This window comes from Aulonocara sp. 'chitande type north' Nkhata Bay, linkage group LG23, assembly GCF_057382095.1.
Source record: "Aulonocara sp. 'chitande type north' Nkhata Bay isolate Kocher_YH1m ecotype deep benthic linkage group LG23, A_spYH_male_GT1.1, whole genome shotgun sequence".
NCBI classification, from domain to species: Eukaryota; Metazoa; Chordata; class Actinopteri; order Cichliformes; family Cichlidae; genus Aulonocara; species Aulonocara sp. 'chitande type north' Nkhata Bay.
In genome coordinates, this window is record NC_141365.1 from 29484984 (window position 1) to 29512582 (window position 27599).

Sequence of the window (27599 nt, forward strand, 5' to 3'; positions counted from 1 at the left end):
TGTGCCGTGTGATTTTTCTAATGTGAAATATGTGCCATGGCTCCAAAAGGTTGGGAAACAATGGCCTAAAACATGAGGTCTACCACCAAAACATCCATGATGATGTCACCCTTTGTTTAGGTTTTATTTATTCTAGCTTCATCTGAGACACTTTAAAGAAATGCTTATTGTAGTAGATAATCAGTTCAGACAAAATAAATACAGACTATAGCTCGGAAACCCAAAAACAATAACAATAAACAGGATTAAATGGTTTTGTGAGCAAACACTCGGTTGTCTCACAGATGGCGCTGTAGCTCAGTGAAGCGTGTGTTTATAAAGCAGTCTGTTCCAAAAACAACATACACCATTCATTATCTGAAGCTTTATGTTCTTTTGTAGTTTAGCAGCCGCTCGTTTCTCTTTCATGGCTCATTTGTTTCGTCAGTCCTGTCACCACCTTTCTTTTTGCATTAGGAATTTCAGCCATCTGTGCTCTGTGACACATCACTTAGAAATCATCCGAAGACCATAAGTCATGAGTAGAAAATTTAAATGATGAGTAAAGTCATAAGAGAGACGTATCCACTTTGAGTGTTTTGTGGGCACATGACAGGAAAAGATCCACCTCCTTAAAGCTAAAGAAATTAGCTCAGTGTAAAAGTCAACAGAGAATAGCTTATTTCTAATTGCACGCATTAAATTTTAGAGGATAAAATGCTTTTGCAGCTGCTGTCCACTCCACCTCTGCTGCACCGAGACTCAATTTATGGGCATACAGATTACTCTGTGGGCTCACCTTTCTGATACTCAGGTGACGCTAGCTGCTGTAGGAAAGAGGAGAAGGCCTCACATTTGTCTGCTGTGTTTTGTTTTGCTTGTGGAAGGGAGGCTGTGCACAGCTCTGGTATGCTTAACATAACTACAGAGTGCAGAGACAGTGTTTTAGACGAGAGCAATAAGTGTCACCTAGAGGAGGAGTGATCCAGACAGCACTTTCTCAATAACACTGCATTACCTAGTCTCACCATCAGGCTGGTGGGACTGAAAATAAAATTATATCACATGACTTTAATCCGTCACATTCATGTACCTTATAGTCAGTCTATATAAACAATGCACAGAGCTTTCCTTTAGCAGAGCAGCAGAGGAACAGGAAGATCATCTGTGTGTATATAAGATCAGCCCTGTGGGACACTGCAAGCTTTCCTCTCTGTTTCATTACATGTTTTTTTGCTTTAATAATAGCTTCTAGAAAAGTCCTTGTAATGTAATAGTGTTGTTGGATCTGTGGATCATCACTACTTATTTTCACAGGCAGAGCTAGGAGGTTGAAGAGAAGGTGACTTGAAGTTTTGTCGGGGTTTTTATTTCTTCCTCTGTTTGTATGGTCATGTGACCTTGTGATGTCAGCACAGCATACATATTCTGATGTGACCTAAAACCCTTGCAGGGTCAAAGTTAATCAAGCATGAATTCACAGAGCAGGAGTTACAGAATTACAGAAGGTCCAAAGGCATAAAAAGCATACAAGAGATTTACTTGTTTTTCCAGTACTGTCCATTAGATGAGGCTAAAGAGTTATTTTAAAAAATGAACTGTGGCCCTGACGTGAGTTTAAGGTTAAAAACAGCCATGCAGAAAATCAACATATTTAAGCCACACAGCTGTCACCTTTGACCTCCCTGAGCAGAACCATAGTAGAATTAATATCACAAAGTGGCAAAGCATCTCATTGCATCAAAATAAAATCCTCTATTAACAACATATTTCATTTCATTTCATTTATTTGTTTCAAACATGGTTCAACAGTATTCATTTCCTACATACAAATCCCCCTAGTCCACATTTAGATATAAATTTTCTAAAATAATAATAATCATAATAGTAATAAAATTGCCCATTTTTTAAATTATTAATTTAATAAAATTCTAAATGATCTAAAATAAAGATGATCTTTTAGGAAAAGTCTTGTTTTACCAACACTGCACTAAAAAGAAGCATCGCTCAGTTTACTGTTTCCAATCACTGTCTCATTGCTGTAACTTGTGTCGCTGAAGTCTTATTAAGAGGGGTGATGTTATTGGAAATCTGTGAAAACATTGTGGTCCCAGGATGAAACATTTATGGCCCCAGAGACCAGAGGGAGCGTGCTCAGACGCAAGTACAGGCCCGAGGACGGATCCTCATCCTTCTAATTTTGAACCTGCTGTGAAAAAGAAGAACAAACACATACTGAGAACGACTGAACTAATATAGAGACACGCAGAGCCAAAAGAAAGATCAAACATCTTTGTCAGGTGACCCCTGACATTTTGGCTCCTCCCTCTTCTCCATGCAACCAGCAAGCATGTTGGGAAAACCAACAAAGGATTCTGGGAAAGACAGTTGGGAGACTTTTTCCCCCCCTTTTTTCAATATAAACAACATCTGTGTATGTGTATGAGACAAAGAGAGGATTACATGTTTTTGAGCACTAGTTTTTATTGTTATTATTATTTGATTATTTTTTTCTCCTGAGAATAATTTTAGCTCTGATTCAACATTGTCCCAGATTGTGGCGCACGTCATGGCACTGAAATCATTTTTATGCTGGGAAAAGAAGCTTTTCTGAAATGATTGATTTGGAAATGTAGTTTTCTTGTTTGGTGTTCCTGACAGTGTCCTTGGGGTAGAGCACTTACACTTGGCTGAGTTACACACACGCTCAGTGAAATCAAGCAATCGAGAGACTGATATGCAATAAAATAATTGGTTTATTGGTTTATTCACTGGAGGCAAAAGTTATGAAAAAGGCTGGTGACAGCACTGGAGCTATTATTTATTTATTTTGGAAAATGATCCTTTATCCTGAGAATTTAGAAAGATTAATGCCTTTCTCATGTGAAAATCAGGATAATATTTGGGCATTAAGACTGGAGGCTGGTGAAAACAAGTAGTCAAAAGCACATAGTGCCTGTCCAAAAAACCCCTTACAGCATGCAACTACCCTGCAAACGTTATTACTGGACTCAGAAACGTTATCTCCTCTACCCTGTTTAGTTTTTGGCTAGGAGGAACTAATCATCTGGTGTCATACTATGTTCATTTTAATTACCCAGAATACTCCAAAAAGTTTGTGCCTCAGTGTTCAACACACATAGAGCCACTGAGAGTGGATTTAAGAAAGCAAACCAACTCAAAGCCATTATAAACCAGGACATTTGCACAGGTAGAGGACAGTCCTATGAAAGAGTCAAATGCACTTGGAGGTAATGTCTGTATGCAGATATTATTTTATTAGAACAAGAGTTAGTGCAGTTCTAATTAAGTTGAAAGTCAATATTTGGTGTAAGTAGTCTTCAGGAATAGTTCTCCAGGCTTCTTGAAGGACATTCAGAGCTCTTCTTTGGATGTTTCTGCCTTTTGTTCTGTTCTCTGTCAACATGATCCCACACTGCTTCAATAATGTTGATGTCCGGGCTCTGGGGAGGCCAATCCATGACTGATATGGTAAATGGCCTGCATTTGTATAGCGCTTTTCTAGTCCATAGGACCCCAAAGCGCTTTACACTACATTCAGTCATCCACCCATTCACACACACATTCACACACTGGCGATAGCAAGCTACATTGTAGCCACAGCTGCCCTGGGGCGCACTGACAGAGGCGAGGCTGCCGGACACAGGCGCCACCGGGCCCTCTGACCACCACCAGTAGGCAAACACGGGGTTAGTATCTTGCCCAAGGATATTTGGCATGCAGCCAGGATGCAGCCTGGGATCGAACCACCGACCTTCTGATTAGTGGCTGACCTGCTCTGCCACCTGAGCTACAGCCACACACAGTGCTCCACTGTGTGTGTTTTTCTATCCAGGTATGATTTTACTGCATTGGCAGTGTGCTTGGGATCAATAACATGATGAAAAATAAAGCTGTTACCAATCAGGTGCTTTCCAGTTAGTATTACATGGTGCATCATAATCCGATGGTACTTTTTCTGCATTTAGAAATCTATCAGTTTTAACAAGGTCTGCAACACTGACTGGAATACAGATCAAACCATGATGGAGCCTCCTCCGTGTTCCAGTTATAGAACAGTCTGTCCAGCTTCTACCTCTAACCAACTCCGGGGCGATCGTGGCTCAAGAATTGGCAGTTCGTCCTGTAATCGGAAAGTTGCCGATTCGAGCCCCGGCTCAGACAGTCTCGGTCATTGTGTCCTTGGGCAAGACACTTCACCTACTGGTGATGGCCAGAGGGGTCGATGGCGAGATATGGCAGCCTTGCTTCTGTCAGTCTGCCCCAGGGCAGCTGTGGCTACAACTGTAGCTGCCTCCACCAGTGTGTGAGAGTGAATGAATAGCGCTATATAAATGCAATCCATTATTATTAACCAGCACTTCTCACATTCCTGTCCACAAACCTGAGCATCAAGCAGAATTTTCCTTTCCCACGTTTTGGCCTGCAGTGTTTAAGTTTGTCTTAAAAGTAAAAGATCATCTTGTTATATTATTACATTTTCCTGAGTCTGATTTGTAGAGGAGTTGTGTTTGAAAATCCCATTTGTTGTCTTGTTTACATTTAATCAAAAAGGACTCTTGAGGGTTCATATCTCACAGCTACATCATAGGCGTAACTCTGAAGTGCAGGTAAACTCAGACTTGTATTTTGTGTTCTGCTTCATAGAGCTGGTACAGTCCAATCCTGGATTTGGCTCCGTATTGTGTTTACTTTAATAATGATGGTCAGATGTTGCATCGGATACATATTACATTACTTTTTGGGATCAGAAGCAGATGTGGAGAACATTCACACAATCCCTGCTTAAGGCAGAAAAGTACAGCACTGTGCTCTTTTCCCACCTTGCAAACTGTGTGGATGAGCCAGTTTTCAAGTTTGCAGTATTCACTCACCGGCCAATTTGTTAGGTACACCTCGCTAATGCTGGGTTAAACCTCCTAAAGTCTTCAGAGCTCTCTGAATTTGTCATGTCACAGATTCAACAAGGTGCTGGACGCACTCCTCTGAGATTTTTATCCATGTTGACATGACATCATCACACAGTTGATGCAGATTTGATGTGAATCTCCTGTTCCACCCAATCTCCTGTTTCTGTTCCTCCCAAAGGTGCTTTATTGGATTGAGATCTGGTGACTGTGGAGGTCATTTGAGTTCAGTGAACTCATTGTCATGTTTTAGAAACCAGTTTGAGATGACTGAGATGGTACATTGTGGTCATAAAGGGACGGACACGGTCAGCAACTAAACTCAGTTAGGTTCAGCTGCTGCCAAGGACTAGAAGTGTGCCAAGAAAAACATATTTTTTAAACGTTTTTTTTTTTCAGTTCATTAGCTCTAAAAAAGAGCATTTGGGTTATTAAAATCTCCAGAGTAAAAGTGGAATAAATGTAGTCAAGTTTATATAATTTCTAATCTATGCACATTTGGCATAACCAGTAAAATTTAGTTAAAAGGATTTTCCAAATTTTGCTGACTTTCCAAAATAAGGTTTACAGCTTGTAGCAGATATTTGGAATATATATATCTAACTTCATTAATGGGTCCATCCATGGTGCCATCACCGTGATCAGTGTTTCTGACTCTCCCCACTGGTGCACTGAAACAAATAACATTATGCAAACAGTAAGAAGAAAGAAAATGTTCATCCATCCATCCATCCATCCATCCATTTTCATCCGCTTTGTCCGGGGCCGGGTCGCGGGGGCAGCAGCCTAAGCATATAAATGCTATATAAATGCAGGCCATTTACCATTTACCATTTAAGCAAAGAGGCCCAGACCTCCCTCTCCCCAGCCACCTCCTCCAGCTTATCCGGGGGAATACCAAGGCGTTCCCAGGCCAGCCGAGAGATATAATCTCTCCAGCGTGTCCTGGGTCTGCCCCGGGGCCTCCTCCCGGTGGGACATGCCTGGAACACCTCACCCAGGAGGCGCCCAGGGGGCATCCTTGTCAGATGCCCGAACCACCTCAGCTGGCTCCTTTCGATGTGGAGCAGCAGCTGCTCTACTCTGAGCCCCTGTTGAAAGAAAAGAAAATGTTCAGTGTCTTTATATTCAATATTTATATTATAAAATTATTTAGATTTATATGCATCTCTTTGGTTTGCATCATTGTAGTAATCCTCTCTTCCATCCGTATGTTGCAGTACATTTTACACTCATGACAGTCTGCTGATGTTGGGTTTTTCACTTCTGAGGGTAATGTGAGGTGTTACTTGTAGAAGTCAGCCACCCTGAGTGCAGCAGAGTGATTTTACTGGAGTCAAATAATGTACAAAAAATGACTTTAAGGGCAGATGTGGATGCAAATTTCATATGATGACCCATATGATGACATGTGATGACACACACATCCAAGATGACTCTTGGATGTTATAACAGATGTGAGAGGAGCAGTACATGCCGTCGCACCTCTAGGTTGCAGGCAGCCATCTGCTACAGTATATTATAGAACCTAAAAAAGGAAAAGCTAAAGCTACCCGGATGTCAGAGCCAGCTATAAACCACTGGCCTTGGTATGAGCAACATATCAAAGCAGTTTGGAGACAAAGGGATGGATGTTATCAAATGAACTTATCCAAATAGATGAAAAGGACTTAACTTTATATTGTAAGTTATATGTTTTTTATTTATTGCAGTTTTGGGGAAGTTAAACTGATTCCTTGCATTATGACAAAATAAATTTATATTGAAGAAAAGCAAAGTTTTTGTTTGTATATGCTGTCCACTGAAGCTCTTACAAAGAAAATCTAAATCAACAAAAATGACTTCCAATTATTGCTAATCAATAATAATTTATCTTGTTTTTCTGTTTAATGAGCAGTGGCAATTCATCTGTGGGCAAAAGATATATCACCAGCAAGTGGAAGAGGTCAGTAGAGGGAGCAGAAAGCGTCGCAGTTAGGATCCTCTCACACCTAATTATTAATGTATTTTTTTTTTACTTTGTTTGGCATCAGATTAGTACAGTGGCACTGTGAAGCAAAACACTACAACAAACAAAAAGTAGCAAAACAGGAAAAACAAAAAAAGGGTGTTTTTTCTCTGTAGAAATATTATATGACATTTTTTTGTATTTGCTGAATAGACAGATCTCCCGAATTTTAGTACATCTGTTACACCTATTGATGACACGAGCGTGTACAAAACTTTGGTAGTGTAACTAAATTTTCTGGTTCCAGTGGTGTGAAAAAAACATTTCACTCCACTCTAAATTAAAACACACACATACACAAACTTGTTTAGATGGAAGAAGCTTCTCAGTTTAATAGGCTGACAGTCAGACACACTGATATAGATGAGGGTTATTTAAAGCACACATCCTGATGCTTGAGCTACAGTTACCATGACAACCTGTTTGTGTGAGCATGTGTATGCACGAGTCCTCCACATGAACCCTGCTAACTTACTTTCTTTTCTGAAAAGGATGCTGATCAGACTAAAAACTGCTTCTTGGGTCTCACTAATTCACTTGTTGCTGTTCTGCTGCTCTCATTAGGAAAAATAGACACAGGACAAGCTTTCTACTATTAACCTTTTCTTGTTTGTGAACTTTGTTTAATGAACTTTTGCCGGCTTGTGTTGATGCCCCACACTGAGAATATCTTGCAGTGGGGTTAGTCTAGCCATTCATAAATGTTCGCTATTGTTTTAGTGTGGAAGGGGACATTCTGGCGACCATGCATAACTTTAACTAAAGGTTTCTATTTAGTTATGAATGGCTATAAATTTAAACATTTGCTATGTGGATTGTTTACTCTGCAACAGACGAGCAACCTTTCCAAGGTTAACCCCACCTTTCACCCTGTGGTAGCTGCTATAGGCTCCAGCCCCCCCACAACCCTGTATTTGGATAAGAAGAAGGAGGGATTGGATGGATGGCGTTAAGAGACTTTTTTAGGTCGTTGTTGGTGCATGGTGGTGCTGTGGTGGTTCTCCATATTCTCCTCATGCCTTTGTGGCTTCTTTCTGGCTTCCTCCCACATTCCAAAGACTTGGGTTAGGTTAACTGCTGATTTTAAATTGGTTGTAGGTTTGAGCATGAATCTGGCTTTCTGTGTTAGTCCTGTGACAGACTGGTGACATGCCTCTCTTGCCCTGTGAGACACCCACAACACTAAAAATATACAAGTTTGTCTAGTATGATCACCTGTCAGTCACATGAGCGTGTTTCACTCAAACCTGTAGAGAAAGTCATGTACTTCACATAGCTGCACATCCTCTACACCAGGGGTCCCCAATCCCAGTCCACGAGGGCCGGTGTCCCTGCAGGTTTTTGATCTCATCCTGGATCAACACACCTGAATCACATGATTAGTTCATTACCAAGCCTCTGGAGAACTTCAAGACATGTTGAGGAGGTAATTTACCCATTTAAATCAGCTGCGATGGATGAAGGACACATCTAAAACCTGCAGGGACACCGGCCCTCGTGGACTGGGATTGGGGACCCCTGCTCTACACCTTTGTACACTTTTGATGTTGTACATTCAGGAAACGTACAATGGCCTCTTTTACACTTGTACCTACTTAGCTCAACTCGACTCGATTGTACTTAACCCTTTTTTAAATTCGGTTTCAACAGTTTTCCACTACAATTGAGTACCATCTCACTGTCACGATCTTGGGTCTTTTGACCCAGTGTTTTGAGTTAATATATATACATATATATATATATATATATATACATATATATATATATATATATATATATATATATATATATATATATATATATATATATATATATATATATATATATATATATACATATATTGATGTTTATGTTTTTTAATTATGCCTAGGTTGCTATTATAGTTCATTGTGATTCCCCGTGTGTCTTCAACCCCTGTGTTTAAGTCTCCCTTGTCCTTCATGTGTTTCATGCCTGCGTCTCATTATGTTTCCTGTTTTATTTTGAAGAGGTGTCAAATACTGAGCTTCAGTAAAGATTCAATTTGGAGTTATTTAAATTTCCTATCACCTTAAATCTTCACTCAAAGACAAGTATCTTTGACAGTGTATATATAGTATATATATATATATATATTGTATAGTGTATATTATGTATAAGAGACAAATATTGTTATTTTAATATGTTGGCATTACTAAATTTGGCTCAATGCTTACATATATGTGTAAAAACAAAATGTACGAGCTGTGAAAACTGTTTCTGACAGAATGAAGAGTAGACTTATATATTAAATATTCCTTTATTGGGTGAGAAAATCATACCAAGTCATACAAAACAGATATAAGAGCCTTAAACAGGCTGACTTCTGCTAAATGGGTCAAACTGGGCAGATAGTATACAAACACATAACATCCTTATAGAATATGATGTAACACTATAGATCAACTTACCTCAGAATATATAAAGCATATAAACAATTACAACAATATGATGCAACAAGCACAGCAGTACTACTAATCCAAAATACTCAAAGCTTCATAGAACTGAAACAAACATGGCAGCATCACTGACTTTCAGCCTGTTCTGTTTGTGGATATTATCCATAAAATCATCACATTCTCAGTAAGATTAAGGTCAGCTATTGAACCGTGTATATTATAAAGTAAAGATTTTAAAACCAAGTTGATGCTGAGAGTACTCACATCACTAATGTCACATAACTTTGCCGACATGTGGCCAACAGTAATGTTTTAATGTTCTTCATTATTAAACATTTGCACATAAATATGTGACATAATATTCAGTGCTTACTTTTAAAGGTTTACTCTTCAGCCGCTTCACTTCAGCCGTTCGCCTTTTTATCCTCCTGAGGCAGCATTTGTAGGCCGATTACATCACAGCAACGCGACGAAGGCTGTCCAAATTCGTAGACTCCTTCAAATGCGGCCAACAAATGCATCTTTCATTTCACCAGATTTGAAGGATGGGTCAGGTATATCCTTCGTGGCTCACCATATCCCAGAACACGGCCCAGCCAATTCCAACAATAGCGACAGTTACTTTGTTTTAATATTAATCGTATTACTTTTTCTGGGTCACAAAATAAACTTTTAAGACATTTTCAGGCGAGAATGTAGCTGTGTAAACTTTAAATATCTGCTCGGTTTATCAAGACATCACATATTTGTAAAAGTGCTACGACATTTTCAGAGACATCTGTTATCCAGCAGCTCGATAGCTAGCCGGGAGCTTGAGGGTCACTAGAGCTGCTGAGAACAGCAAACTCCCGGCACATCGTTTTCAAAGCCCCCATTACTCAGATTAAACATGATATATAAGTCACTTAGATAACTTAAAAATGTTATTGTTTGGCTTTTTTCAGTGTTTTATTTGTTCATGAGTTAATCGGTTTGGCTGAGATTACAGCTGAACAAACGTCGAATGGAAAACTGATTAAACAGAAGTGTGATCAAGAATTTACGCCAGTGTCCTGTTATATTTTAGATAGCAAGGAGCAGACAGCTGAGTTTATGAAACTCCACTGAGACAGGTGGTGATGCAAATCTGAAGGCAAGACTGTCCAATTTCACCACAGCCGCTCAATTCCAGCCTACCCAGCCTTCGGAGGACCCGGCCCACGTAGGCCACAAAGGCCGGGTCCTCAGGAGGATACAGCCTATGAATCTGGACACAGCTTCAATGTGCACGGGGTCGTTATAGCAACATGGCTAAAAGTCCAGTGACTTGTTTGTATGCCACAAACACAACAATGGAGGACGTTGAGGTGGCTGCATACCTACTGCTCGGTCTATGACATCTTGTCAGACTCAGGAACCATGTTGCCAGGTTTCAGAAATTGTGCATATGATTGTTGTTAAGGAGTCACTCTCATGACTCAAAGAGTGACACCACTGACAGGCCAATCGGGGGCATGCAGTCTGCTGACATCACATTTTCAGGTTGATTCAGATCGCTTTGAACCCAGGCCGAGCAGGTACTAAAAAAGTACCTGGTACCAGGTTCTACTACCTAATGTAAAATCCTAAAAACCAAGTCGGGTCAAGCAGAGCCGAGTAGGTACTAGTAGAAGCGAGACAAATGTGATATGACTCAGTCTTTGAGTGCAGAAGTGTAAAGACTTAGAGAGTGCATCCCATCCCAGAGTCCTACTGCAAGAAACTTATAAATAATTGGAAGATGCTGCCCACAGATTCTGTCCATTATGATATTATTCCCATGGAAATGACCCAACCTCTGCAAACGGTGCTATGTAAAAATCAGCTGCTAAACCTGTTAAAATGTGGGCTGGTTCTTCAAATAACAAGTGGCTCTGTACCAGCACTGTGTTGATGACAAAGAGTGAGTAGACTGGTAGGGAGTGTTTTTTTTTTTAAATGAAACATTTCATAGGGGACCTAATTACTATGATAACTAAAGTAGTCCAGTCTTTTATCAGAATACCAAGAAATGTGATGCTGTTTTTCACCCAATCCTGTGTTTGCTAGAGGGATATCTCAAATATCTGCCAGTGCATAGATGGCCTTGGTACACCAAGCCAAAGAACAATTGATTTGCTACTGGTGTTTCAGATTGAGATCTGGGATTTCTGCCATCAGATGAAGTTTTAGCCTTACCTGCAAACCTTACAAAAGAAATCTGTGCATGCACTTGCAGTGGCAGGAAGACAGAGTCTGGATGTTTTCTGTTAGTAGAACAAATGAAGAGTTTTGGTCTTTTTTCTGCAGTGAAAATGCACAATTGGAATTACATAACGGTCGCTAGTTGTCTTTAAAAAAAACAACAACTAGTACATTGCTTACATTTTCTTTTCTAGTCTTTTGATTTCAAACTTTCTCGTCTTGCTACTTGTCTTGTGCACCGTTTCATCAAAGTTGGCCCACTTCTCCAAAAACTTCCCAGCGAGGAGAGATAATGATGGCAGAACTCTGGCTGCCTCTAGGCAATGGTGTGCAACCATATACACATACACACACTGGGTGCCAAAACCACACATGGCATATTTGCTCTTAACAACCCTTCAGGGAAAACACACACACACACGCATGATGAGGTAAACTGATGCAATCTAACTGAAAGTGTCGATTCAGCAGAAAAAAATGCACTGACAAGAAATAAAGTATCATCCACCGTTTCCATGTTTCCACAGCGTGTGTGAGATAGCAGATAGGAACTGGTGATAGTTTTCCGCTGCCATCACACTACTTCCATAAACATTTTTCATCAGTCTTGCTGTCTGATTGCCATGGTAACCTCTACACCTGTCATGTGCAGACACACACACACCAACACGGTCACAGCCCCAAATTAGTTCAAGCCTTCCTGGTCGAAAAACAGCACATGTCGGTGATTTTCTCCTCCAGCAGCAGCTTTCGCTCTTTTTAGACTTTCACAAACATCCTGTTTTCTTCGTGTAATTATGACAATTTCCGAATTGTAAATGCACACCTAAATTTTGTCACTGCGAGGAAGAAACACACCCACAAAGCTAATTATAGCATGTGTGAGGACATCTTGTCCTCTGATCTCACCCCCTCTTAAAAATTATAAACAGCAGCTGTTGGTGATGAGCCTCCTGCATACTTATCTCCACTGCACGAGTCATTCAGGGAGTTTAATGTACTTCATGTTCTCAGAGAAACCTTAGATCTAAATGCAAAGGCAGAATAATTATTGCCTGTCATGGTTTACTTTAAACTGGCTTTCCCTTTGTTTGATTCGATGAAATGAACCTGAAAATGTTTTCTTACATTTGAAACTATGAATGGAGAGAGAGGTGTGGCTGTGACACAGTGATGAATGAAGTCATAAGGGAGGCTGAATGAAGTACTCTTCCTGATTGAACCTTTGCTAAGCTACATTAAATATCTTAAGCCCACAGTTCCAAAAGAAGTAGATTAAATAATGACAGGCACAAAATCCTTCTTTTAAGTTTTACAGTAATGATAAGTATACAGGATTAGTTCGTGCTCTAGTTTAAGCTCATTCATGCGTACTCCCTCTGAGTATTTGCTATGTGACTTGAAAGCGGCGTATAGCAGGGGCTAAGCGGTTAGCATTTTAAAAGAGCAGTTGTTTCGCTGGGTAGATGCAGTAACGTGATCTCTGGTTTGGATTTCTGATGTTGTGCTTCATCAGGGGACATTGTTATGCAATTATTGTGCTGTTGAATTTAGCCATGTTAGCACTGTAATGCTGTTTTTTCTTTCTCTAAAATTACAATAATATTTTCTTAAAAAGAATATTTTTACAAATTTTAACATTTATTTTCATGCAATCTAATCTGATGCTTTATTTATTCAGAAATGTATTTATAAACCTGCACAGGTTTTTATGTTTTTTTCTTCAGTGTGAAGCACATTGAGTTTACATTTAATAAAAATTGCCATTGCAAAACAGACTCAACAATTAACAATTTATAGATAGAAATATGCTTTCAGTCTTTAATGAAACTGGAATGCATTTCATTAACCATGTGCAAAAATAGACACGTAACATTTGCATCTACTCTCCTCTCTTTTTCCATTCGAATTACTTTCTATTAAAAGCTTCATTCTATCTTTGTGTTTATTTTATGTTAAACTCTGACTTCATTATTTTTGACAAGTGCAGCATAGCTCAGTAAACAGTAGTTTATTTTTTCATGTAGCATTTAGCTGCACTGAATACTAACAAAAGAACTGTATACATTAATCTGTTTTTACATATAGCCTACAACAAAATTCCCTGCTAGTCCGGTATTATATAAGTGCAGCTCTGTGTTTGGTGTTTGACTGTGAAAAAAAAAAGCAAAAAAGTTGTTCAACACTGGGGATAAAATTCACAAAAATAATTGGAGAAAAGAACAAAAGAAATCACATAAAATAAATAGACAAAATAGTCATAATAATCTTTTTAATATCTCGCATGATGTTTGCATGCCTTAATCTTACATTTTACATAATTTAAATCTCATCATACACTATAAACAGATCCCTAAACCCTCCTCTGTGCATCTATAAACCTTCTGCACTAGTACTTAACATTTGATACTTTATTCATACCTGATGACGCATAAGTCAGTATTTTTCTACTTGAATTTATTTAGTTGTCAGCTGTCTCTATTTTTGCCATTATTTTTCTCAGGTTATTATTAATATATGAATGAGGCGGCCTTTTTTATATGTTTACATGAGATTACAGTAGATTGTTACGTAACCCCTTGCACGTGCTCGTTAAAGTGAAGCAGCCTGGTGATTCATTGCACACATGGATAACTAAATGGCAGAAAGTCAGAGCAGGGAATGAAGTGTTACGTAACATGAATCAAGCACACACATGTGTATGATCAAGTAAACTGGGCGAAAAAATCCATCATTCATTCACTGAAGATTTGGCATGTTCATGTGTGTATGATTTGGTGTATTAGTGTGCGATCACGCGAGCACATCCAACTCTGACTGGCAGATTGCTTGCAGTGAAATGTCAGCTGCCCACACCCTGCAACATGCTGTGCTGTGTGCGTGTGTGTGTGTGAGTGCTTCATTCACAAGAGCACGCGATAGAGTGACAGGCAGACAGACAGATGGGAGGAGGGCTGCAGAGACAGTAGGGAGGGAAAAATCAATACATAATTTCAAAACAAGTTCACTTTTTCATCATATTTAACTGATACTCTGATGCGGTATGGATTAATGCGTGACACGGATCTATTCCTCATTAAACTCAAAGAGCCAGTAATAATAAAAAAGGGTTGAAAATTTCTGCAAATCCTGCCCTGATCGACTGAATGAGCTCACAACAAATTTGCCTTTTTCTAGAACAGTACTGCAGTCACATGTATAAGCTTCTTTTTCATATTCGAGGCTGATAAAATACATTGACGTACTCTCATCAGCCACTCTAATATCTACACTTTCCTACCGCTACTGTCAGAGCTGCTTTAAATCTTCATGGCACAGATTCAACAAGGTGCTGGAAAACTTCCTCAGAGACTTTGATCCATGTTGACATAACAGCATCACAGTTGGTGCAGAATTTTTCATCTTGAAAACTGCAGCAGACCAGGCATCATTTTTACGGTCTGTTTTTTCCAGTTTTGGTGAGCCTGTGTGGAATGTAGTCTGTGGTGTTTCGTTTTATAGCCCATCTGCTTCAAGGCAGGATGTGTTCTGCATTCAGAGATGCTCTTTTGCATCCCTGGTTGTAAAAAGTGGGTGTTTCAGTTACTCAGTTACTGCTAAATTCTTATCAGATGTTTGGCCCCTCTCTCCTGCCATCAACCCCCCCCCCCCCCCTCCCCCCAACACACACACACACACTTTGGGAACCACTGCTCTAGAGGGAGGGAAAATCCCAGCAGATCCAGAAGTTTGAATTCTCAAACCAGCCCCTCCAACAACACCAACAACCATACCAAGTTCAAAGTCACTTAAATCACCTTTCTTCCCATTCTAAACTTCAGGAGGTTGTCTTGACCTAGCTAAATGTCACAGCAGTGTCACACCAATGTGACTGGTTGATAATGAGTAGCTGAAAAGGTATATATATAAAAGGATTATATACCTATAAAGGTATATAAAAAGAAAAAAATCATCAAGGCTCAGCTTATCTCAGTGATCACAAAATACACAGAGGATGCCACACCTGAGTTTCAGTTACCAATTAACGTTAGTATATTTAAACTAAAGGTGGGGAGGCCTGGCAACAAATAAACAAAAAGGTGTAAGGTGAAATTCCACACAATGGGCCGCAGGACCCACAACTTCCTTCCTGAGAATAATGAGCTCAGAAAACAAAAATAACCAATAAAGCTTTCAACCTGGAAGGAAAGGAAAAAAAATCTTTACAAGGAAGCAGGGAAACGAGAGTGCGGCAGAAATGAAGAAAAGGGTGGGTAGCAGTTACAGTCACTGTTATTAAGTGAGAGAAATACAATGTTAGCGAATGACTCCGATAACCACACAAGCAAATGGATCGATCTATGTGTTTCAATCTTCAGATGAATCCCATGATTGTGCCGAAAAGTTTGACCACATGGTACATAAAAGAAGATTAAAGCACAGCAGATGATTATTTAATCAGAGTTAATGATTTATTAACTTTACTATATAAGTTAGTAATAGATTAACTTCCTTAAATCCACACATTGGTAGATGGAATAGAAACAAAGTGAACAGAAAGTTAAACAGTGTGATGACAGATGCTGGTGACATTTTGTTCTTTTGTAATCTCACCATCATGTCCCTAATCCCAGATACACTCAAACTGCTTTAAAGTTGCTGTGAAAACTCATTGTACTGACTCTATTGTCTAGCTTCATATTTACACCTGTCATCTTGCCGTGTCATTACTCACATGGTGAGTGCGTAGCTGTTCCCCAACAGGAATCTCTCGTCCTTTGGGAGTGTGGTACAGTGTCATGCTCCTCTCCGAATGCTAATTTGTGCATGAATATGTGCATGATTGATAGAATGATAAGTGGAATAACCAGAAGTGTGTGTATGTGTGTGTGTCTGGTTGTAGTGGGCTGTCCTTCCTCGGCCCTCCCCACCACAGTAAATCCAGCTCTCTGGCTCTAACATCATTAAGAGGCTAAGACCAGTCCCCGGGGGCCCAGAGAGAAATCCACGTTCCTCAGTGTGTGCATGCATTATGTGCATTCTGCTTTTTTGTTCTCTGTCCTAATTCAAATTCATGCCCATGCTGTTTCTTACGTGTGGCCTGTGAAATGATCCAGCAGAGCAGTAAGTGAAGTGGAAATCTGAAATTCAGTTGCAGCAGAAACTGAAATCTGAAATAATTTTACTTTGCATCCAAGTCCATATTGTTCCCTTGAGGCTCACGTTGTCAATCCATTTTAATTCCTGTGTGTATGCGTGTGTCCAAGAAATCCATCTGCTCTCCCCTTGTTAAGATCAGCCTCAGAGGGACCCTTGAGCACAAATCCTCCCCTTCTTGCGCTTATTTACCAGACGTAAATGAAGGGAGAAACATCAGCTTCAGTATGCGAGTCCATCTCATGTCTTACAGTCTGTATATTTTTTCGTTATTACATTTGTAAAAAAAAAAAAATCACAAAAAAACACTGAAAACAAGTTGATTTCTAAAACACCTCTGATGTATAGTGATTGTCCAGTTATAGCTTAGCAACACTAGATTTACTAAACCTGCGCAAATTTGCGTAACTTCCCTAAACCCAACACCTACTAGAATTACTGGCTTTTTTATTTTCTGGTGCAAGTCCTGAGGTGTTAATCACCCCTGCTGAGAGTTTCACAGGTCGTCAGCTCGTTTCTCCTCCAGCTTTTGTTGTGCAAACCACCCATTATCCTTGAGGCCTGGCACATTTGCATTTGCTCACTCAGAGTTGCTCAGATCCAAGCCAAGCCAAACCTCTGTGTTACAACCTTCAGAAATTCCTGCCATATCGATACAAAAGACACACATTCACAATATATGGGTACACAAGTCTGTTTTATTTCAAAGTGTTTCAAACTTTACAGCGTTTGCAGACCCAGTGTTCATCATCCCTGCATTTGGCACAGGTGAATTTCTGACATGTTGCACAGGTAAACCTGCTGCGATTCCTGTTGCAGCTCTCTTGCACCTGGCACTGCGTTGTCTTTCCAGACACTGGCACAGTAGCTGCAGCAGCTTCAGCAGCCTGTGCTAATATTTCCTTGTGCTGCATGAATCGGCAACGAAGTTCCTGAGCTAGAAGACTCAGAAACAATCTTCTTTTGCCTGTCCACCCTGTACATGCCTTGTACAAAATGTAGGCATTCCCCGCCGCCAGGTCCAGCATATTGTAGAAAACTGCTACTGGCCACCTGCGTGTTGCTGCTCTTATGGAATACATCCGCGCAAGTTGAGGAAGTTCACGCCGGACTTTATTCACCGTGCCCAGTAACGTTGTTTTGTGCTGCAGCAGTCTGTGCGACAGTGACAGTGAAGTAAAGAAATTGTCCGTTGTGACGTTTCTCCCATCATCCAAAAACGGCTCCATCAGTTTCATGACCATGTTCTCTGCCAGCCTCTGTCCCTTCTGACGACTGGGGTCCTTTCCCAAGTAAGGAGATGCACTGCAGACATATTTGGTGTCCAAGTCTGTGGCCATCCAGAACTTGATCCCAAATTTGTCTGGCTTTGTTGCGTTATACTGTGTGAATGGACAACGAACCTTGGTAGGGAACAGCTGTTCATCTATGGTCATGTGTTCTCCTGGAGTGAAACTCTTAGCACAGTTCTCGTTGAAGCGTGTCCAGATGTCAGAGATCGCCGCAAATTTGTCTGTTTTCACCCGTTCTGCCCGCGTGTCCTTGTCATCAAATCGAAGGTGTTGCATAATTGAAATGAATCTATCTCGGGGCATTGTCTCTTTGATTACTGGCACCAGAAATCTTTCTGACCAGCAATCCACAATGGCACCAACAGGACACATGATTGCTCTTACAAACAGGATTGAAATGAATGCCATCAGTTCATGAACTGACAAATTCCAGTCCGGCTCTGTTCTGTGGGCTTGATGTACCGTACACTCTCTGATGGTGTGCAGCATTCCCACGTCTAACAGGCAAAGGAAGCTTTGGAGCACACTTGTAATTTTACGCTGTCGGAAGATAAACAAATAGAGAATGGTAAATTTACATGAACCTCACTCTAAATGGGTTTATATAAATATCATATGTAATATGACAATGACAAACCTTAGCAGACTCTGTGGGTCCAGCTTGTGCAGTGAAGCACGAGCGATTTGCTCCTGCACTGGGTATTCCATTGTTCTCCTCTACCCACAAATTGCCGTCTTTTGCCGTGTGGCTCAGACAGGGCTTCCCAGTACCACGGGGCCTCTTCCGTGGAGGCATGTTGGGTTCTTGTTCCGTCTCCTTTTCAGATTCTTCTGAGGAGGTATCAGTGGCCTGCTGGACAAATGAAACCTCTCCTCCATCAGAATCTGCTTCGTCCATTTCCTGAAGCAAGGCCCAAGCCTGTTGCGCGGAGAGGTTCTTCCTGCGTGGCAGTGATACGGAGGCCATCCTGATGTGCGTTCTCAGAAATGCGTAGAAGAAATGATTCTCCCTCCTGGCCGGTCTGCTTTTATGCACAGCACTGTGCTGTAGTCAAGTAATGCCACTCCTACACATATACAAATCTCTCCTGGTTGGGGGAGGGTGTTTTGCACAACAAAAGCAGGAGAACAATAGAGCTGAAGGCCTGTGAAAATCTCAGCGGGGTGCTAGTAGAATTACTGAGCCTTTTTTCCTGCTGTAAGTCCGTACTACTACATTTACTAACCCTGCGCAAATTTGCGTAAATTCCCTAAACCTAACACCTCCTAGCACCCTGCTTAGAGGCCTTCAGCTCCATTGTAGGGTTGTAACACAGATTTTTCTCTTGCCTTGGATCTGAGCTACTCTGAGTGAACAAATGCAAATGTTCCAGGCCTCAAAGATAATGGGTGGTTTGCACAACAAAAACAGGAGGAGAATCGAGCTGATGACCTGTGAAAATTTCAGCAGGGGACTTCCACCAGAAAATAAAAAAGTCAGTTATTCTAGGAGGTCTTACCGGTAGGTTCAGGGGATTTACGCAAATTTGCGCAGGTTTAATAAATCTAGTAGTAGGGACTTGCACCAGGAATAAAAAGGCTCAGTAATTCTAGTGTTAGCAAGCCTAACTAGGTACAGCAAACCCGTAACTCTTCAGATTTTCCACATGTGCAGTTTTTGTGAATGGGGGACAAGTTTGATCCTCAACATTTCATGCGGTTGAAGGATTCTTGGTTTGGTTTTTCTTTCCAGAACTAAACGTATGTGCAAAAAGTATATATACATCTCTGTAATGTGAGCAAGTGTGAGCACCGCTATAAAAGCAGAAGTTTAACACAATTCCAAGGTGAAAAGACATCATCTGTGATCTTAGAAAAGCAATTGCTTCTGCCTATCTAGGAAGGGTTTGGCTATAAGGCCAAAGACTATCAATCTATAGCGAGAAAGACTGTTTACAAGTGGAAAACTTGGTGGCCATGATCAGACTGTGCAATTCTTAGAGAAACTGCAAAAGATGCAAGAGCTACATCTGAGACTCTACAGGCCTCAGTTAGCATGTTAAAGCGCTTAACAGTATAATTAGAAAAAGACTGAATAAATATGGGTTGTTTGGAAGAATTGGAGAAAGCCTCCTGCTCTAAGAAAGAAATGGCAGCAAAGCTTAAATTTGCAAAGCTGCATCTGAGCAAACCACAAGACTTTGGAAACAATGTCCTTTGAACAGATGAGACTAAAGTGGAAATGTTTGGCCATAATGCACAGCACCATGTATGGCGAAACCCAAATATAACATACCAACACAGTGGAGGAGGAATGATGATTAGGCCTTGTTTAAAGCCAGGGGACCTTAGCACCTTGAGTCACCACGAGCTCCTCTGTATACCAAAGTATTCTAGAGTCAAATGTGAGCCTAACAGCTAAGGCACAGCAGCAAATCTATAGCAGAATGACTGAAAAAGAAAAGAATCAAGGTGTTGTAATGAACCAATCAAAATCCAGACCTCAGCCTTAGTGAAATGCTGTGGTGTTCAACCTTAAGAGAGCTGTGCATAAAAAATTACTGCAAACCTCAATGAATTCCTCTGCAATGATATGAGCGACTGATAAAGACATACAGAAAACAGTGAATTCACATTACTGCTGCTAAAAGTGGCTCTACAAGCTACTAAATCATGGGATGGACTAAACAGTGAACATGGGGGTCCCATGGAAACCTTCTTTTTCCCATAACTGTAGCTACAGAAGCAGTATGCCTTATCTTTTACATCTAAAGTTCACAGTGAGTAAAAACCTGAACTGTGAACACTTCTGGGGCAAACCGACCTCAGAGGTAATTGTCATCTTACTTGCTAAAATTGCTGTACTGTCAGGTCAGGATATTCCTCAAGTTTACTGTGCTGAAGCTGAGCTGTAAGAACAGAAACTTCTGGTCAGCAAATGCCAGCTCAAACTTGGATTTAACCACTCTGTGTTCAGATACCTGGAGTTTGCACACTGTTTCAGTCTCTTATTTAAAGCTTTTTGATGCAGCTCACCATGCCAACACTGCACACCTCCTGCTGTCTTCACAAAGTCAGAATTTTTATTTTGTTTCCCTTTATCTCACTCGCACAACCATGCTAGAGTTACGGACAGTACACCTCAACTATTATGCATGAGACCTTGTTGCTAGGCAACACTGGCCTATGTCAGAATGTCTTTACATGCAAGATCAGACTGTGCTTTTTTTTTTAAGTAGTATTTTTGCAAAAGTTTTGCAGACCAGTTCGATTGGTGGTTTATCAGAACAGGCATGTGAAGGTGGAGATGAGGATATCTCTGTGTGTGTGTGTGTGTGTGTGTGTGTGTGTGTGTGTGTGTGTGTGTGTGTGTGTGTGTATTAATCTTGCTTGCTGGTCATGCACTCTGTTTTAGTATTTTTTCTTTTGCTGCCAAAATTAACCCCACAAACTTTAACATTTCGCTTTTATTAATTCCCCCGATTTACTTTAAATTTGTTTTAAGTATTTCTCACATTCATATCTCACTTACTTTGTTTTTCTTTGCTTTGTCTTTGTTTTGTGTTTTTTATACAGATTTTTTAAAGCTTCCAGTGTGGATATTGTGGAATTTTAACCATTTAAATACTGATCATTATTGTAAGGTAATTTGAAGATTATACGTTTTTTTATAGAGAAGAAAAACAGAGAGAGATACGTGTATGTGTGGTGTGTGTGTGTGTGTGTGTGTGTGTGTGTGTGTGTGTGTGTGTGTGTGTGACTCATTGTACATTACATAATTTTGAAGCTGAAGGAAGTGACAGGTGGGGCGGGACAATGTGGTGTTTATATTTTGAACAGTGAAAACTGTCCATCTAATCCTCATGTTACAGTTTTTCTCAGTCGCTTTGGTGCGTTTCTCAGATCAGAATTGAAATTCTCATAACTATTAGTTCAACCTCCACAACACTCAGTCATTTGTGCACATCATAGTAGCAATTTCTCCTCTCTCTGAACAAACTGCAAATGATTTTGGACATGAATCAGTTGCTTCCATACATTTCCCTGCTGCTTTCTGACATTTCCATTTGCTTATGTCATGTCAGTCAAAAGTAATCATACCTATGGATGCTGAATAGTCATTCCCAATAAAACTAATAGTCATACATCCATTGCTTAAGTCATCACACACAAAATTGTTGAACTAGTTATCACATGCCAAATATTGGCCATCTGTCAAGCAAATCCTATACCTTTCTGTATCATTTTTCCTGGAAATGTCTCCGAAATTGAACAATTGATCTCAGGTAAATTACAGCTGTCACTCATGAGGAGGCTCTACCAAATTGGTGATTTTATGTTTACATGTATTCTACAGTGAACAAGTGACTGTAGCATATTTTTCTTTTGCACAATTCTGTAGGATTACAAACACTTCTACACAATGGAAATGTGAAACGTATGTATTCAGTGTCTCAGTTACTCCCAAGACTCCCATAACATCTACAGTGACTTTACTGCACATTTCAGATGGCTGTACAGGTAGGCCATAGTGCTGTCGTCAGCATTTTCAGGTGTCACCAATTGTTTTTGCAATGGGAAACACTGAAATTATAAACTGTCATAGTGGAAACATGACAATGCCATTTGACTATCTTGTTCATAAAGATGGTGTCAAGACTTTTCATTTTGATGGCACTGACAGTTTCATTGACATGGATACTTGCTTTTGAGGTATGGATAATCAATTCTGTGCATGTGACGTGCTTTTGCAGGCTATCCACTAGGTTTTGCAGTTTGCACTAATTGTTTTGGGAAATGCACTAACTGCTGTGCAAATGTTAATGGTGTTCTGAGAAACGCACCAAAGCGACTGAGAAAAACTGTAAGCTTCAGAGCTGAACTCGAAGCACCGCATGTCCTCACATTTGGATGTTACGCCCTAGAATAAAACAACACTATGTGACACGATCAAGGCTTTAAACCTGCAGCATCAAAATTATTAAATCTAAATATACTGTTAAACACGTTTAACGTTACTAAAAAGAAACATTTCTTTTATAAAATGCTTTTTAAATGTGTGTGTATATATAGAGAGAGATAGATAGATAGATAGATAGATAGATAGATAGATAGATAGATAGATAGATAGATAGATAGATAGATAGATAGATAGATAGATAGATAGATAGATAGATAGATAGATAGATAGATAGATAGATAGATAGTTAGTGTTGGGGGAAAACTCTGTAAAAAACCCAGGAGAAATAAAGACACAATGAGACAAAGTTACTTTCTTTATCAAACGTGTACACGGGTGAGCTGCTAAGAACAACTCACACCATGCACCGTGGCTTGGTAATTTTTATAGGCACAGAGCACAGAGACAGTGAGAACAGGATAACAAATAATAAACAGATAAAATAAAACAACTCCATATATGGTGCTAGTCTCGTCAGCAGAGAGCTAGGGAAGATAAAACAATCTAAAACAATATGTCCCAGAAACAAGATGTGTTTGCTGGGAAAGTCTAAAAAGATAATTCTAAACTAATCTAACCATAGGCAGAGGGCAGACAAAAGGCATCTTTGTACATTTAAAAGAAGGTAAAGAAACATAGAATCATTTTTCCTGTAACATTCCCTCCTGTTTTAACTTATTTTAAATGTATACAGCAATTGTCTGTGAAGGTTATTTATTAAGCAATTTTTTAATTTTCAAAATGTCAGCATAGCAGAAATGGAAGTCATTTGGTCTAAAGAATAAAACAAAAGAAAATAATAAAAAGAAAAACATAGTAAATGAAAATCATAGTAAATGAAATAACAAGTGGAATAAACAAGAAAAAATAATAAAACTAAAACTACAAAAAATAAAGGATAAAAACCTAATATGTAAAACGAAAACTTCAAAAAATACAAGGATGAAAACCTTATATTTAAAATGATGCAAACCTTAAATTGAAAACTTTATATGTAAAATGATGAAAACTTCATATTTAAAATGAAAACTTCAAAAAATAAAAGGATGAGAACTTCAAAAAATAAAAGGATGAAAACTTTATATTTAAAATGAAAAACTTTATGTTTAAAACTGAAAACTTCAAAAAATAAAAGGATGAAAACCTGCATAACCTACTAATGTTTTAATCAGTGCGTGATCACTGGACAAGTCATTTTTAATCACCACGTCATTCATTAGCAGTTATTACAAGTTCTCCTCTAACAGAATTGCAACGGGATGCTGGTCTTCTTCAGGCACGGCAACATAAGCAGTCATTGTAGTTGTTATCATCTTTGAAATCATTACTCTTAGGCATGGCAACACACACAACACTAATATGAGCAGTGCTATCATGATGAGACCTAGAAGGAAAAATGGCTTTGCTACAGCAGCCAGCCATGAACCGCTGAACAGCCAGTCCAGCCAGCCTTGTGCTGTAGCTGCTCCAGGTGTGTGGTCAGTGACATATTTTTGCAGAGCGGTCAAATTCTGCAAAGCTTCATAAATGTCTCCTCCAGTTTCGTATCCATCAGGGATAAAAGTGCAACATGTTTCCCCGATCAGCTTGCAAACTCCTCCTTGTGATGCTGTTAGCAGGTCTAGTGTCAGTCTGTTCTGCAGCACCATCGTTCTGATGGCCTGCTGTTCTCCTGCTAAGGTGGTTCCCAGGGCCTTAGTTAAGTTGATGTGTCGTAGCAGAGCATATCGGTTGATTTCCACGTGATCCCGCACCTCGGCAACTCCAATGCCGGGGATCAAGCTCTGTAAGAATTTCACTCCTCCTCAGATGCGAAACTCTGGTTCCTTTACTGCTTGGTGCCGTCCGTGCACATCCTGTCTGGTAATGAGTCTTTGTTTGTAGTATCATTCGGTAGCTGTAGTTGGAGCGACAGTTGAGGCTCATCAGTGTCGCGTTACTGGCACAGGTTTCGTTGAGTGAACAGTCCATACACTTCCTCTCGTTCCTCGGTGGGCAGAAAGTGTATATGTATTTGCATAGCAGTCAGTTTTATTATTCAAGTAAGCTGCAGTGTTCATAAACTGCCACCAGAAATTTGTGGCATAGCCATGGGGAAACTTGGTGTACTTTCCTTTGTCATACAGTGTCTGCCTTTTCTTCATATTGCGTGACTTGTTGTCCCTCACGGAAGCAAAGATGAGGAGCCCGGCCATGGTCAGGGCCACTGCAGTTATTAAGAGCCACCACCTCATGACGACGGGACACACCCTCCTGTCGCGAGTAGACCCCCCGGCCAGGAAAGCTGACCCCTCCACCGGGCGAGATCACAACAAGTGGGCAAGCCTGCTGTCAGCTGTGTTTAGATGGCTTCACTTACTGGCTCTGATGGATGCAAGATGGTCGTTCCGCTATTTTGCAAGCTCCAGTTTTTCCTTTGGAGCACTTTGATCAGAACCCAGTCACCGGGCTGTGATCTGCAAGACACTTGATAGACATCATTACATTCTTCGTCATTTACAATCATCTCTTTATTTTCCTACAACTTAGACATACATTTTGCTACTGAAATTGTATCTGCCTTTTTCACTGGGTAGATTTCTGGCCACTTTGAGAATACATCTATAACCACTAGGGTGTATTTTTACCCTTGGCATTCATTTAGCTCAATAAAGTCCATATGGATTGTGTGGTCTCAGGTTTCCCTGAGCATTATATTTTTGACACGTCATGCACGTTCTGACAAATTGTTTTGCTGAGGTTTCAAAATTTACAGTGTAGAATTTACAGTGTAGAAATGAGAGTTGACAATACTGGTCAGTCCCCCCGTTGACAAATGCGTACAGCCATGAGTCACTAATGCCGCCATTTTGTGGAGGAATTTTGGCAACACTGGCTTGCCATAACACATCATTAAGTCGTTTGTCAGAACTGCACCGTGTTTTAGCCATTTTGCCTGCTCTGCTGTGCTTGCTGCTTTTGTTCATTTTTCAACACATCCAGTGGAATCTGATGTGTGTTTACTGCCATCAATGTGATGTTTGTCTTTTGTGCCGCCTATTTCGCTGCTCTGTCAGCAAAATTGTTGCCTGTAGTAATGAAAGAGTCAGTAGGCTTTGTAAGAGGTTGGCATGCTGAACCGGTTTTCCAGTTGGTGTAATCATTCCTCTGTTATGCCAAATTTTTTGCAAAATGATGCACAGCAGAGAAAACATACTGGCTGTCTGTATGTATATTTATTAGTTTGTCTTTGTGTATTTCACTTTCGCGTATCACAGCTATCAGCTCAGCGTTCTGTGCAGAATATGAAGAAGAAAGTGGTTTTGCTTCTATTATCTTACTATCTGTGGTTACTGCGTAACCTACACAATTTCGGCCTGTGCTGTAAGGTCAAATAAGATCTTAAGTGGCTGCCTCAAAAGTGTTTTGCATTATTTCTCTGTGGCCTACTCCTACAATCTCGTGTGAAGGGACCTTCCTCTCCACGGTTCTAGCAGGCGTTGTCTCTATGTTATCTGCTGTTTCTGCGTGGCTGTCTGCAGCCTTGGTGTTTATGACTTTGCTCGCCTCTCTGTTCCTGATAGCCACCTGCGGATTAGTGTTTTAGTCTGTTGTCAACACGTCAGCCTTATTTTTAAGTTACAGAATGCTTCTTCTTTTTTTTTCTTGGTTTGGGAGAATAGATGCAACACTACATTTTCACTTAAGGCAATTTTAAATAATTTCTAGTTTTTCAAACAATTCATGGATCTCACACATTTCAAACTTTCAAGTTAGGGTTGTTTCCCATTTATACAAATATATATATATTTAACTTTGCATTGCTCACAGCTCATAGCTCACAGCTCTAAACCTAGGCATTTTTCAATCATATGCCTAATCACTATGTGTCACTGTGATTCTCAAGTATTGTCACAAGTTCGTTTAAATTCGTTTCCAAAACCAACAAAATAATCAAACAAAAACAAAAAACATAAACGTGTCAGGACACAAAAGAAAAAAGAAAAAATGCTGCCATCCGAACAAGGCAGAAGTCTGCATATGTTGGCTTTTAATAGCATGCAGCTTGTAACATGGTAGACTAATGTGCCTGTGTTAATTCAGCTCCATATTATTGTGTGAAGTTGCACTGGGTTGGGAGTGGTTTTGTGGTTGTCACATTTTTGGTGAGCCAATGGCTGGAATGGGGTTGGACTAATTAGAGGCAGGTGTACTTGATTGCACTGATACACTGGTCTACATATAGCCCACACTACAAACACTGCTGTGTTGTTTTGTCTCTCTGTGCAGTCCAGGGCCTATTATATGCCACAGCCTAAAGGCAGCAGAGTTCCAGAGGCTTGAGTGACCACTGACTATATGCTTGCAGGGTGGTGGGTCTCCAAGGACAACTTCTAACCCTGTTAAAGGCAACATGTGGGGTGCAACTTGGCCGTGTGGCATAGCTGGCTCTGGCCTTGGGACTGTGTGTTTTTATACAATTCATAAGTGGGACACTGGACTGTTTTATCTTTTATCTCTTGATATATTTTTCGTCAATAAATTATCTTCTAGAATTTTATTGACTGTCATCTTTTTGCCCACGACTGAGACGGTTGGTCAGACCTAGAGTCTTTCTTTGGGTGTGTTACAGCAGCTTCTGCTCTAAAAGAAACAAAAAAGAAAAAGAACATGTGGAACATGCTCATCAGCTTAGCAGTGTCTACATATTTAATTCAG

The 27599-nt window shown here is 40.1% G+C and overlaps 2 protein-coding genes across 2 annotated transcripts in view; one reads left to right on the top strand and one right to left on the bottom strand.

The window, feature by feature from the left end:
- The window catches only part of LOC147302065 (sodium/potassium-transporting ATPase subunit alpha-1-like), a 68860-nt gene that overhangs the window by 2644 nt on the left and 38617 nt on the right, over positions 1–27599 (top strand). The window lies entirely within an intron of this gene.
- LOC147302066 (uncharacterized) lies at positions 17384–18929 on the bottom strand. Its single transcript, XM_086283543.1, has 2 exons — positions 18600–18929; positions 17384–18502 (listed from the first exon to the last, which is right to left on the bottom strand). The coding sequence occupies exons 1-2, from the start codon at positions 18927–18929 to the stop codon at positions 17384–17386; spliced, it is 1449 nt and encodes a 482-aa protein (XP_086139669.1).

Excerpts from the sequence above, each read along its gene's own strand:
- LOC147302066 (XM_086283543.1), bottom strand. The coding sequence starts at position 18,929 with ATGGCCTCCGTATCACTGCCACGCAGGAAGAACCTCTCCGCGCAACAG. Across the intron at positions 18,503-18,599 it reads GACCCACAGAGTCTGCTAAG|CGTAAAATTACAAGTGTGCT; the intron begins GTTTGTCATTGT and ends ATCTTCCGACAG.